Source organism: Balaenoptera ricei, chromosome 14 (assembly GCF_028023285.1).
Source record: "Balaenoptera ricei isolate mBalRic1 chromosome 14, mBalRic1.hap2, whole genome shotgun sequence".
Lineage (NCBI taxonomy): Eukaryota > Metazoa > Chordata > Mammalia > Artiodactyla > Balaenopteridae > Balaenoptera > Balaenoptera ricei.
Window position 1 is genome coordinate 93,398,351 of NC_082652.1, and position 13,452 is coordinate 93,411,802.

At 40.3% G+C, this 13,452-nt stretch overlaps 1 protein-coding gene across 15 annotated transcripts in view; it reads left to right on the forward strand.

Moving 5' to 3' along the window:
- The window catches only part of ATP9B (ATPase phospholipid transporting 9B (putative)), a 258,697-nt gene that overhangs the window by 51,422 nt on the left and 193,823 nt on the right, over nt 1-13,452 (forward strand). For 13 of the 15 annotated variants that reach the window (XM_059895079.1, XM_059895076.1, XM_059895077.1 and 10 more), the window contains 2 exons: nt 3,249-3,399; nt 5,940-6,053. The exons of the other annotated variants lie outside the window; for them this stretch is intronic. In XM_059895079.1, coding sequence (XP_059751062.1) covers nt 3,249-3,399; nt 5,940-6,053 — 265 coding nt within the window. The remainder of the gene's footprint in view (nt 1-3,248; nt 3,400-5,939; nt 6,054-13,452) is intronic. 15 annotated transcript variants of the gene reach the window in all.

Consider the following 13,452-nt stretch of genomic DNA (forward strand, 5'->3'; position numbering starts at 1 on the left):
GAATAATTTAATTACATTTTGGAAGTCTAGGAATCTTAGTTTTTTCTATACAGGGTTATAGAGAAAAAATGAGCTGTTGAATATGTGTTTTTAGCCCCTGGTATTGTATTTAGTTTCTAGAGTATGGGGCTTTGAAAGTTAATGGGATGTTAGTTTCATGTACTGCTGACAGTGTAGATTTTGAGGTTTTTATTCTAGCGAATGTTTACAGTGTCATGTGATGAAGACAGTGGTTTTGCATTTATAGAGCTTTTTGCCTGTAGAATATGTCGATGCCAGCCTAAACTCTGGAAAATGCACATTTCCTAAGCTTTATTTATATTTTTTCAAACACTGAGCTTTGGCTAGCCTCCGTTTCATCTTAAGACTTGTCTGACTTTTGCACATTAAACCATTAGTTTAGATAATTATGTGTTTCAGGAGAAAAATTCATATCTGAATACATTCCTGGAGGATTTTTGCTGTATTTGAAATGCTGAAGGAAGTGTGCACACACGAGGACTTGCTGTCCTAGCTGTCGTGCTTGCCTGCAGAGTGCTATGTGTATACCAGCCCTGCTCCAGAGCTCCCCTGGGATGCTGAGAATATTCTAGATCTGTGACGTCCAATATGGTAGCCACTGGACAAGGTGGCTGTTGAGTCCTTGAAAGGTGGATAATGTGACTGAGGAACTGGACTTTTTATTTTACTTAATATTAATTAATTCCCACTAAAATAGCCACATGTGGCCAATGGATGCTTTATTGGACAGTAACTTTTTGTGCCAATTAGTGTTATAAGTTTGGAGACATTTTGAATGTGACAGCGAGAGGCAGCGTAGTGACGGCAGAGCTCTGAGTGCTTCCCCTGCGGCAGGCATTGGGCCAGGAGCTCAGAGCGTGTCACCTGTAATCTCATCAGCGCTTCTGCGGATGAGGAAACAAAGACTTAGACCAGGGGACCACCCCAGGGCCACTTGCTGGGAGTTGTTTCCAAAAGCGTGACCTTGAAGTCCATGTTTTTCCCATGGAGTCTTGTTGCCTGCTCATACATTTTTCATGTATTTCCATCATCTGTTGAATGGCTGCCGTGCTGTGTGCTGCGCTAAGGACAGGCCGTCTGTGGAGATGAGCGGGAGCCGGCCTGCCTGTTGTTCTCGCGGCAGGAGGAGCACGGGGTTGAGTGGGGTTCGAGGTCCGGGCTCTGGGTCAGCCCTGCCCAGTTGTTGCGTGCACATCGCTCACTGACCTCTGTGGCCTCGGGTTTTCCCTTGTGTGCCGTGTGGGAGGTTGGCGTCTGTGAGTGTGGTTGCGGGGGTCCGAGACGAGGAGCTGGTGGTGTAACTGGACAAAGGCGGGCGGTGCGCGCCCTCCCTCCCTCCCAGCTGCGGGAGGTGCCCCAAGGAGAGGCGCGGGTCCGCCAGTTTGGTTCCGCGCGGGTGTTGGTGAGGGGGCTTGGGCTGGAGGTGATCCAGGTCCTACTGTAAAAGCAACAGGAAGGTGAGACATAGTAGTTTGAAGCTTATTATATTTTATTTGAAGCCTTACTTAATTTTTGTCTCATACAAGCATAAACAAGATCAAATATTACCAATATTGACTGAGATCTACTTGACCAGTCCCTCTTTCGCCCAACCAACAGTAAGGATGGGAATACTTATTTTGACAATCTTAAATCGTTTAATACTACTGTGATTTATAACTGTTGGGGATTTAAAAGTATGCTTTATGTGTGGAGATGCTCTCCGTTCTGATTTATTTTTTAAAAAGTGATGGCAAGCAGTGATAAGAAATTTCTGTTCTTGCAGAGTTGGGTCTTCTTTGTCTGCTCCAGTTGAAGCAGAAGACGGGGTGCGGGGAATGTTTTAACGCTGATCTGCTTGGTACGCATTGGGCGTTCCTGGACCCCCGCACGGGGTGGCTCCTCAGGACGGCAGAGCCTGACACTCCTGCAGGCGATGAGTGTGCCCACGCCAGGAGGACAGGGCAGCTTCCAAAGGGCAAAGCCCCGTCCTTCCAGGATGAAGGTTTTCTGAGCACAGCCAAGAGCTAGCTAGGTGGATACGTAGTAGGGATATACTGATTTCAGTTTAAACACATGAGGTATTCCCTCATTCAGGGTGCTGCTGTGGGTGATTTTAAAGTAACACATCTGAGTGTGTTAAAGGGAAGAAAGACATGCAGTGAAGTTGACACATAAGTCCTGAGGGGTCAGCCTCATCTTATAATCATACCTTCTAAGGCTGTCATTATCATGCAGAATTTCATGTTAACTTTTGAGCTTACTTTGTCACAAAGTGAAGTTAGGAATTTCTGCCTTATCCTTCTGGCTTGCGGTTCTAGCCTTAGCTACATTTAGAAGATGAAGTTTAATAACTTCCCTTCCCTTAATAAACCGTTCGGAGTCTTTCTCTACATTTTGGAAATTTTAATTAAACTGAATTGTTAATACTGAAGTTTAAATTCAGGATTATTTTATGCTTAATAGAGGTGAATTTGATACCTTTTCATCATTTTCTGAAGTATTTTAAGAAAAGTTATCCCACTAGAAACTTTATACTCTCTATTCAAATATGATGGTTTGGATGTTCAGGAAGGAGAAGAGTTTGTGCTCCTGGAACCCTGAGCAGGGTTGGAGCAGGGTAGATTTAGATTAAAATCTTCATTGCATAGATGAAGGTAGTAGCCACATGGAAATACAATCAAGCTTTTATTACCATTAGAACAGTCCAATAAACATTGGTATCCTTTCTAAATACTGAATTGAGCCGTATGTCTTAATTTTATATTAATGCTATCACTTAAAGGAGGAAAGTCATCACTTAAAGGAGGAAACAAGTGACTACTTAAGACAAGGGGGTGGATCACATCCTAGTTAATTGACGTCTGAGAGCCTTTATCACTGAATCACCAAGTGGTGTATTGAGAATTACCGATAACATATGGTGATTCTTTTCTCAGCATGTAAAGCATTGACTGCTTCAGAATGTTAATGGTTTTATTTTGCCAATAAGAGGGTCTAAACTGGGAAGATAATTTCCCTGAGGTTCCAGGAGTCATTGCACACTTATACATGCTCCTTCAGTATCTTCATATCAAATTTAAATTAGTATAGCTGACCTGTTTTAAGAAAACCCTTACAGATTAACAGTAGATAGGCTGTTGGTGTCTGGTAAATATAGAAACAATCAGTATTGGCTCTAGATATGTAGAATTAATTCAAAAACTTGTGAAAAAGCATACACAATATGTATCTTTTGTTTCATGCAGCTGCTGTGATTGGCTGATAAATATTTGTCAAAGAAAGAGAGAATTGAAAGCTCGTACAGTGTGGCTTGGATATCCGGAAAAGTGTGAAGAAAAACATCCCAGAAATTCTATAAAAAATCAGAAATACAATGTATTTACCTTTATACCTGGGGTAAGATTGTTAAATTCTTGAAAACGGGCTGCATATCAGAGATTGCTAACTTTGTTTTCATTTTTTTCCCTCATTAATTCTGTCGTATCCAAATCAGAGTCCTTTTGCTTTGGAACCATGGGTGTTTCAAATAATTGTTAAGTAATTCATATGCATTTGTAATAGCCACATGATAAGAGTTCAACTCAAGAAAATATATAGTTTGATTATTGCCTTCAATTCTACATAAACATCACATTTATATTATTGTAGAAATAACCAAGTAAAGCTAAATAAAATTATCAGAAAATAAGTCATAAATTTTGTTTGGCTGGGAATTTGTTTGGTGGCAAAAGTGGAATGATCTAATGTTTAAAGCCTGCCAAGGCTGTCACAATGAAAGTAAAATAACTTTTTACACAAACATGACTCTGTAACAAAATATCTATAAGCATTTGTAGATTTCTTTTCTACTTCACATTGTAAATTTCAGGCCTTGTTGTATTGTTATATCCGTAGTTATCTTTAATTAGGTATTATGCTAAATTTCAATTCTGAAGTTTAAATATTTATTACTTTTTTTGTTGCCTGTGATATTTCTGGCTTAAATTATAAAACTGAGATTATATGTATTTAGAATAGTGGAATTATTTTTGCCTTTTGTGCATCATTCCCTATTTTATTTTTTTTTTTTTTTTTTTTTTTTTTTTTTTTTTTTTTTTCATTCCCTATTTTAATAGACGTTTATTTATCTTTCTAAAGGCAAAAGAAAGCTGGCACTGATTATATTTCCAGTATCAAAGTTTTTGATATGTTCTAGGTATTAGCTCTTATGCTATTTTGCAAAAAAAAAACCCTCTTGATTATGTGAAATGAGGGCTGCTTTATCTTTCATGTTTTTATTTAAATAACCATGCTGACTTTATGTTGGGCATTGATCAGCCCTCACCACCACCCCCATCCGTCCAGTAGTTGTCAGATGCTTGATGTCTAATGTGCTCCTTTATTAAAACACACAAAACTAATGGCTTCATAATTAAAAGACTGATCTTTTGTTAGGACAATAAAGTGTAAACTCTCTTTCAGGCAGATAAATATTCTCATCTTTATTGAATGAAGCTACTGTTTTCTCCTTAGGTTTAAATTATTAAATACTCCCAGATTGGCTAAGTATTGTACATTTTCCTAAAGCCCTCCAGAAGTTCACTCAGCAGACAATAAAGTCTTGATTGCAGTGGTTTAAAGTGGATCGTGCAGCTTAGTTTTGATCCGAGTGAGTTCACATGGCTGCCAGGATGGCTGTCCGGAACAGACCTGGTGATGTGTCTGTACAGCTGTTACCGTGGGAATGACTTTTTTCTTACATTGTCTCTTACATTAGTCTTTTCATCTATAACGTAGTATTTTAGAAACATTTGGTAATTGCACAGTAGGAATTCTATGCCATTTTTAGCACGAATGGCAATTTCTGAATTGCTAATAGATAAACTCTATGCTAACTGAGATTTTAAAGAAATCACTGAGGAAAAGGAGTTTTCTCTCCTGCTAAGATTAATTTAGGAAATGATTCAAAACATTTTTAGACAGCAGTTGAACATGATTATGAATATAAACGTGTTATCGATGTAACTGATTTTTTTAGTCATACACGTAACTGTGTGATGATGTGTATAACTTCATTATATAAAAACTGTGGTTCCAGACTCTTAAGTCAACAATAAGTACTTGACCCTTTGCTCTGCCCTTGTTAAAATTTCTGTGCTTTCCACATTGTATTAAAAAATGGCATCCCAGGAGATTTTGATTTGCAGTTAGCAAGTCTGTAAGTTTCATTGTAATTGTAGTGTTGAAGGTCAGCTACCATATATCAGCTATCATATAAAGAATATGCAGGTAGCTGTCTTCCTGAAAATTGGTCTGTAATTTACATATTTTTATATTTTATCATTTCTTGTACTTTGAGGGAAGTAAATACAGGAGATTAAAGTAGGTTTTTTTTGTGTGTGAAGTCATACCTGTACATGATTTGCTTGTTCACTCGATCTTTGTAAAGCTGCCTAGATGTCCACATTCAGAAAGCGTGGCTATCATGTTTTATTGTTCACCATTTCATAAATACAAGGTTAACACCACTTTTCCATAAGCTTTTCTGAGTCGATACGAAGAGATACATTTGTATATCTATATTAACTGACTTACTAACATTGGGAAGGTTTTGCTGTCTCATTTGGTGTGCATGTAAAGATTTATAGAAGATGAGTGTGGGAACCTGGAAAACTGCATACAAGAGAATAAGAAACTTTTAGAGGACACAGCATAGTTGAAAGTTCTAATTGTCTTTTTTTTCAGTTTATTTTAAATATAATTTGGGGTAACCTTAGCTCTTTTTTGTGATTTAGTTATTGGAAAGCCATTGTCAAAATTAATGTATTATGACTCAGGGCATATTTTCACTGTTTGATGGAAATATAGTTAGATATTATGTTGATTTTAATTATTTAATTAAGGTATGAAAGATTTTCCTTGAAGAGATTATGTTAATTTTTTCTTTTTCTTTTTAGGTTTTATATGAACAATTCAAGTTTTTCTTGAATCTCTATTTTCTGGTAGTATCCTGCTCACAGTTTGTACCAGCATTGAAAATAGGCTATCTCTACACCTACTGGGCTCCTCTGGTAAAAAGACAAGATTTTTGAAATTAAGCGAAATTATTAAGTATTTAAAATATAGCTTTAAGAGTTGAGATGGTTAAAAGATAAATCAGTCGGATTTTTAAAATGTGATGTGTTGCTGTGTGTCACTGAACTTTTGTTGCAAGGTTTCACAGAGTCCTCTGCAGCCCCACAGGAGTGTGAGGGCAGCCTGCTGCACCAGGTTGGCTGGAGAAGCTACAGAGCGCCTTTGCTGGGGGGGCTGGGCGTTCTGCTGCGCCCTAGGGTGGCAGCTGTGCGTCCCCGGCCCCGCTGCCCCGTACTGGAGGAGCTCTTGGGAGAGATGGGGCGGGCCTGTGCGAGTCTGCTCAGCACCTCTGACGTCCTGACGGACGGGCAGCTTCTCCCTCCGCCTGGTGGCGACAGTTCTGACGCATCTCGGTGAAGTCTGACAGCTGCCGGGTGACAGCTTGGGGTGGGACATTTTTGGAAAGGCAGATGATGTTTGTCATGGCATATTTCCATTTCAAACATGCTGTCTTGATGGTTTTATACTGTGTGCAGATAGTTTTCATTGATTTTCAGTTGACAGAGGTAAGACGTATGTCTCCTTCCTTCTTCTCACCTAGAAAGAGGTACTGCTCCCTTCGGTGTGCTCCCGTCTGGGCAGAGCACCAGTGTGATCTGGGCAAGAAAGCATAGCGAGTGAGGTGGTTCCTGTAGTGAGGGAGCGGGGCGGTGCTCAGGTTTCCCGCCTTCAGAACTGGAAATCGGAGCCGTACGCTCTCCACTTGATCTGTTCTGGTTTGTGCAGCCCTGCCGCCTCAGAGACTGTGCTCTCAGATGCAGCAGGAGAAGTGGAAGCGGGGTAAGCTGAAGTCCCTCTCCGGTTCCTGTTCACATAGACTTCAGGGTAGCGTGGCTCTGAGCAATGAAAGCAGCTTATGTGTAATCTAGATACAAAATTACTGAATAAATGAATACCTTTTCCACTTAACTGAACTCGCCAGATCGACAGAGACATTGGTGCTGATGACGTAAGGCTGTGATTCTCATCCACTGTTGTGTAAACATAAATCTCTATAGCCTTTTTGGAGGATGGTTTGGAAATATATATAAAATACTTTATAAATGGATTCAGCATTTTTATTTGAGGAATTTATCTTAAGGCAATAATGATCAGTCACAGAGTCTAAAGAATGTCTTTACTAATGTCTATTATTATTCTTTTAAAAAAATATTTATTTATTTATTTTTGGCTGAGTTGGGTCTTTGTTGGTGCGTGCGGGCTTTCTCTAGTTGCGGTGAAGGGGGGCTACTCTTTCCTTGCGGTGCGCAGGCTTCTCATTGCGGTGGCTTCTCTTGTAGCGGAGCACAGGCTCTAGGCGTGCGGGCTTCAGTAGTTGTGGTTCATGGGCTCAGTAGTTGTGGCTCGCGGGCTCTAGAGTGCAGACTCAGTAGCTGTGGTGCACGGGCTCAGTTGCTCCGCGGCATGTGGGATCTTCCCGGACCAGGGCTCGGACCCGTGTCCTCTGCATTGGCAGGCGGATTCTTAACCACTGCGCCACCAGGGAAGCCCTATTATCCTTGATGACAAAACTATTTGAAAAGTCAAATGTCTAACGCTGGATTGTTTAACTGTGCTGTATGCCATGCATTGTGGGAATACTGTGCTACTGTGTACCTTTGAAAATGATGTTTAGAAAAAGTAATAACACTGCAGGTGTCCATATTAGAATAAATGGGGAAAAGTGGGTTAAAATATGTATGGAATGAAATGCACAATTCTTTGATCCGCCCCCACTGAGTCCGTTTCTGTCCAGCGCTAGTCAAAGCAGTGTTGATTCAATAGTGAATAAGAGAAACCCTGTCCTAATAGAGCTTATATTCTGGGGGAGAAAGACAATTTAAATCATCCGTAATGCCAGGAAGCCTGCCATGAAGCCGTGAAGCCAAAAATGTAAAGCAGGATATGAGGGTGGAGAATGACTGGGTTATTTTAATAGGATGGCTAAGGAAGTCGCCTCTGATGGGGTGGCATTTGATGACATCTGGACGATAGGAGGGAGTGAGCGGGCCGTGTGCGGAGCAGGTGTTGCAGGCAGAGGGCACAGTAGTTGCACAAGGTCTGGGCGCGCTGGAGTGTGTGGACGTGCGACTGTGGTGGGAAGGGGGTCCCGAGGGGCGGTGGGCACTCAGATTTCATCCTGAACGGGATAGGGGCGTGTGTCTGTGTGTTGCATATGTCACACGAGGGAGAGCACTGAAGCTTACACCACAGTTTTAAAAGTTGATTTTAAAGCCACACAGCCATGGAGAGGGAACATAGGTGACTTTTCCTTCTTTCTTTTCTCTCACTTTTCTTCTCATTGGAGGTAACCTCTATTCTGAATTTGAGATTAAATTGCTATGTATCTCTTAATAATTTTGCTACTTATGTTTGTATTATTAAAACAAGATGCACTGTTTCTGCATGCTTTAAAAATTCTATGTAACAGTTGTCTTACTCTAAGTATCCCTTTGTAACATGCTTTTTTGGTTTTACATTGATTTATAAAATTGATCCACGTGGATACATACATATCTAGTTCATTCGGTTTTTCACTTCTCTAAAGTATTCCATTGTATGAATGTATGACAATTGATTTGTCCATCCTCTTGGGAAAGGAGACTTTTAGGTTGTTTCTAATTGTTCTCAATTACAGACTGATGCATGATCAGTCGAATTGTGTGTTATTCCTTACGCACTTGTGCCAGAAATTCTGTAGGCTGTATGGGCCCTCATTAAATGTGCTGTTTATTTTGTCCATTTTCTAATAAAAGCAGCCTAGCATTACAGAAATTTTAGAGCATAGAAAAAATACTTGCTAATGCTGAAAACACAAACTTATTTATGGTTTTCATGTGTTTATTTCTAGCCCCTATTTTCTATTCTTAGCTGTATTTAGCACTTAAATACTATTTTCTACCTTGGGTTAAATTAATTTTAACTCAAACAATGAGTATCTGAGAACACAAATTCTTCTTAAAAATCTAAAGTAAAATATATTCATTTGTATTTTGCTTTTGTCTTTTGCCCTTATTAACTCTGATTTAACTAGCTTTTAACCAAAGAAAATGTTCTGTTTTGATGGATGCTTTCTGAAGAATTCAGTGTTGTCTGTTCACAGGTGGACCTTGTGGACCAGGCTTGGACTGAGCGCACAGCATACACGGGCCTCTCTAGCGTCTCTGTTCTCTTACGAGAGCTCATTTCCACTTCTAGCTTGGATGTTAGGTCCTTTAACTTGAGTTCTCTTGAATTTTTTTTTGACATGAAAAATAAACTTTATTATATTTATTTATTTATTTATTTATTTATTTTTTTTTAAGATTTATTTATTGATTCATTCATTGATTGATTGCTATGTTAGGTCTTCGTTTCTGTGCTAGGGCTTTCTCTAGTTGCGGCAAGTGGGGGCCACTCTTCATCGCGGTGCGCGGGCCTCTCATTATCGCGGCCTCTCTTGTTGCAGAGCACAGGCTCCAGACGCGCAGGCTCAGCAATTGTGGCTCACGGGCCTAGTTGCTCCGCGGCATGTGGGATCTTCCCAGACCAGGGCTCGAACCCGTGTCCCCTGCATTGGCAGGCAGATTCTCAACCACTGCGCCACCAGGGAAGCCCCAACTTTATTATATTTAGATAAATACCTCAGCACGAACCTCAGTATCCACATCAGGGGACCATCATTCTGCTGTGATGATGTGTCCGTGCTCCAAAGACCAGAGGAAGGCCCCTCCCCTTCCTCCATCCCGGCCGCTGCCTCTGACACACGGGCGGGCGAGGGCTGCCCCGCTCCCCTCTGCCGGCCGCCGCACCCTCAGGCCTCCCTTCCCACCCTTCCCTCTGCTCCTCAGCTTGGCAGCAGCCACGGGTGATGCCTTTTCTCAGAAGACACAAAATGAAGATTTGTTAGTGTCTTTGCTTGCCCTGTTTATATGCATTTTAACCTTTGATTTGGCAAGAATCTCAAAGAAGTTGATGGGCGCATTAGGCTCACTTTTGAATCCACGAAGCTGACTTAGGGTATATTGGTTCTTTGATCCAAACTCACCTCAGAACACCTTTTAAGTTTTTGAAAATTTAGATACTGTCTGTAGAAGATCTTTTTTATTAATCTGGGCAAAGGTAAAGAACCTTTAAACTAAATCTAAATCTAAAATATATATGTGTATTTTTTTCTTTTTTTTTAACCAAGGGAAGTATTCTTGATTTCTTCCTAAGCCCTTGTTCTTTCTATGCCTGTTTATCTTACCCTGTCCCATGCCCAGGGCCTGGAATAGCAGGTGATCTTTATATCCACATTGAAGCTTTTGACATCTTTTCTCTGCTTGCACTCTAAGGTTCTAGAAGTTGCTCAAAAGAGGAATCAGTTAGCATTTGCAGATTTCTGCTAGCCAAAAACCTGCCAGTGAAGCATAAAAACATCTTGAAGCTGGTGATTATGAAATCTTACGTCTGATGTCCACTCATTTTAAAGAAAACAAGTTAATGCAAACTTCATCCCTCTGCTCTCTATCTAAAACTGGGATGTTTCTGAAAACAGTGACAGCTTAATTAATAATCTCTCTATTTCAGTTACTCCTGGCAGTGTTATTTACTGGCTGCAGCTCTGAACTAATTTCTGTTATATTTTGTTATATAATAGAAGAGTAAACTGAAAATAAAGTGATTTCATTACATTATTGGATCAGAATGAAGATTACCTTTCATACTGTTCAGATTTCAGAATACTTCTTCAAGGCAAAGCTGCTGTAATCAGAGTAACAAAATGGATTGTAATGCTTCTATCAAAATTAATAAGGTGGAGTAGATCTATCCATACAAAAGATTTTTAGATAAAGAAAATATGGATTTTTAATCTGTACATCTTCCACATAAAATATCTTCCTGGTGCTCTGTTAATACATAATTGGAAACCAGATAGGCTGTGTAGGTTGGAAATCAGTCTGTGGGGGACTCTGATTTTCAGTCTGATTTTAAAATCCTTCCTTCTATCCACCCTTTCTTGTGAGTGTCTCTGTGAATTGGAGGTGTGGGCAAAGTATGCAAAGGAGAAAACAAAATCAATCGTTTGGAATCCTGCCATCCAGAGACAACCACTGTTTACATGAACTTTGTGACCCTGACAGAGTTACTTTTTGTGTTTCAGTTTCCTTATCTGTAATTTAGAGCTAAAGGTACGCGTCTTGTAAGGTTTTTGTGACATTTAAAAGGTAATTCATTTAAAATACGTAGGAGTGTCTGGCATATAATAATCCCTCAAAGGTAAACTGATGTGGTAACGTAATCAATGAAATCTTTTTTCTCTTTCCTAGATTATATATTGTTTTGACACTCACTCCACATGGTTCCTGGGTTATGTGGAGGAATAGAAAAGAATCCCACTTTGTGATGTAAGACTTCGTCCCGGGCTGTGGGCAGGCCATGCGAGACATTCTTGTCATCCAGTGCTGATGCGCCAGTGCTGTTGTTTCTGGGGGACAGTCTGTCTCTGTGACCCTCCTGAGTGCAGTGTTGGTTTTTCTAGGTAGCAGTGCTGTAGCTGACATCTCTGAGCTGGGTTGGTGCTGAGGTCATGGGCAGGCCCAGCTGCTCCTGCAGGAGACTTGTGTATCCACATCTTCCCTAAACCACCCATCTGTTATGAGCCCAGACCTCTTCTGAGGTCTTAACCTCAGAAGATGTAAACTTGAAAAGTAGAGGCCCATTGGTTGTAACTCCAGTGGTCAAGAAGGAAATGGTGGCATCAGCTTGCCTTTCCTTTGATCTGTTTTATGTTCCTAGTCTGGTCACTGGGCGTCTTCTCAGAATATATGTGCTAGAGGTGGGCATGACGGTGTGGGAGGGACCCCTCTTGGCTGTTTCTGGTCCTACCTGTCTATTATGTATCCAGAGGAACCTTAGACTTGGAATGTGGTCTGGAGCAGCTTAGAGTTGTCAGCAGTCCTTGCCTGTGACCAGGACTCTGCTTCCTCTTAGGAGTGTTGAACTCCTGTTTTTAGAAGTTGGGACCTGCCCCTCTTTGGTGCATCTTCTCTAATATTACCACATTAGAAGAGGGAGCTTACTTTCACTCCTTGAGTTCTTAGGAGCACTAGGAACTAGCACATTTTTTGTGGTTTATAAACTTAATAAATTCAGAGTTAAATTTTGCTGTCTTTAAGCCGTAGGTTTAAAGGGTAAAAATTAGATTCATCTGGAGAGTTTAAATACCATTTGTACGTCGGGTTTGGGGGGGACCAGTTCCCTGGAGATCAGAGGTAAAGGTACATATTTCAGGTAGGGCCTGAGCAAATCTGTGTTGCAAACAACTGTCTGGGTGATTCTGATATGCCTGCCTGATAAAAATCACTTCTTTAAAAATACTGTCTTCATTGTATAAATGATGTATTCCTGAAAGTCATTCTCCTCTTGTCTCTGAAGGTGAGTCAGTCACAGGTAGAGTTTTAAGAAATTACTTCGACACCATCACATGAGTCTGTAACAGTGAATATTCTGCTACACGAGAGCGGCTGCTTAGAACTGTATTGTTTGGATTCATAGATGCATATTTTTCATGTTACTGAAATCGTGACTTATAAACGGTTTATATATTTAAAGTGATATTGTCTTCCCACCAGGACTGTTACTAAATTAATAATGATGTATCTTTTTTTAAAAATAAATCTATTTATTTATTTATTTATTTATTTTTGGCTGCGTTGGGTCTTTGTTACTGCGCACAGGCTTTCTCTACTTGTGGCGAGCAAGGGCTAGTCTTTGTTGTGGTGCGCGGGCTTCTCCTTGCAGTGACTTCTCTTGTTGCGGAGCACAGGCTCTAGGCACGGGGGCTTCAGTAGTTGTGGCACGTGGGCTCAGTAGTTGTGGCACACGGGCTCAGTAGTTGTGGCACACGGACTTAGTCGCTCCATGGCACGTGGGATCTTCCTGGACCAGGGCTTGAACCCGTGTCCCCTGCATTAGCAGGCGGATTCTTAACCACTGCGCCACCAGGGAAGTCCCAATAATGATGTATCTTAAAATCAACAGCATCTTTGAATTAGGGAAATAAAATATTTCATCATATAAGAGTATCATAAATTTCTTATTTGGACTTTCAGGTTTCCAGTTTTTTCATATTCAGTGCTGGGATCCTTGATTTTGTTTTATTTTTTTCTTTAGGCTAAGTTTTTAGAAGTGAAGCTGCTTGGTTAATATGTGTATAAATTTTAAGACTTTTGATAATACTAAATTTCTTAAAGCTAATTTTTTTGATATTTATGCTTTTATTTTATTTTATTTTTGTCTTACCTTTGCTAACCCTAGCTCTAATAAAATGATGAATTTGCATTCAAGATAAGAGTACTTCTCTGCCCCCAACTAATAGTTTCTTTGATGACC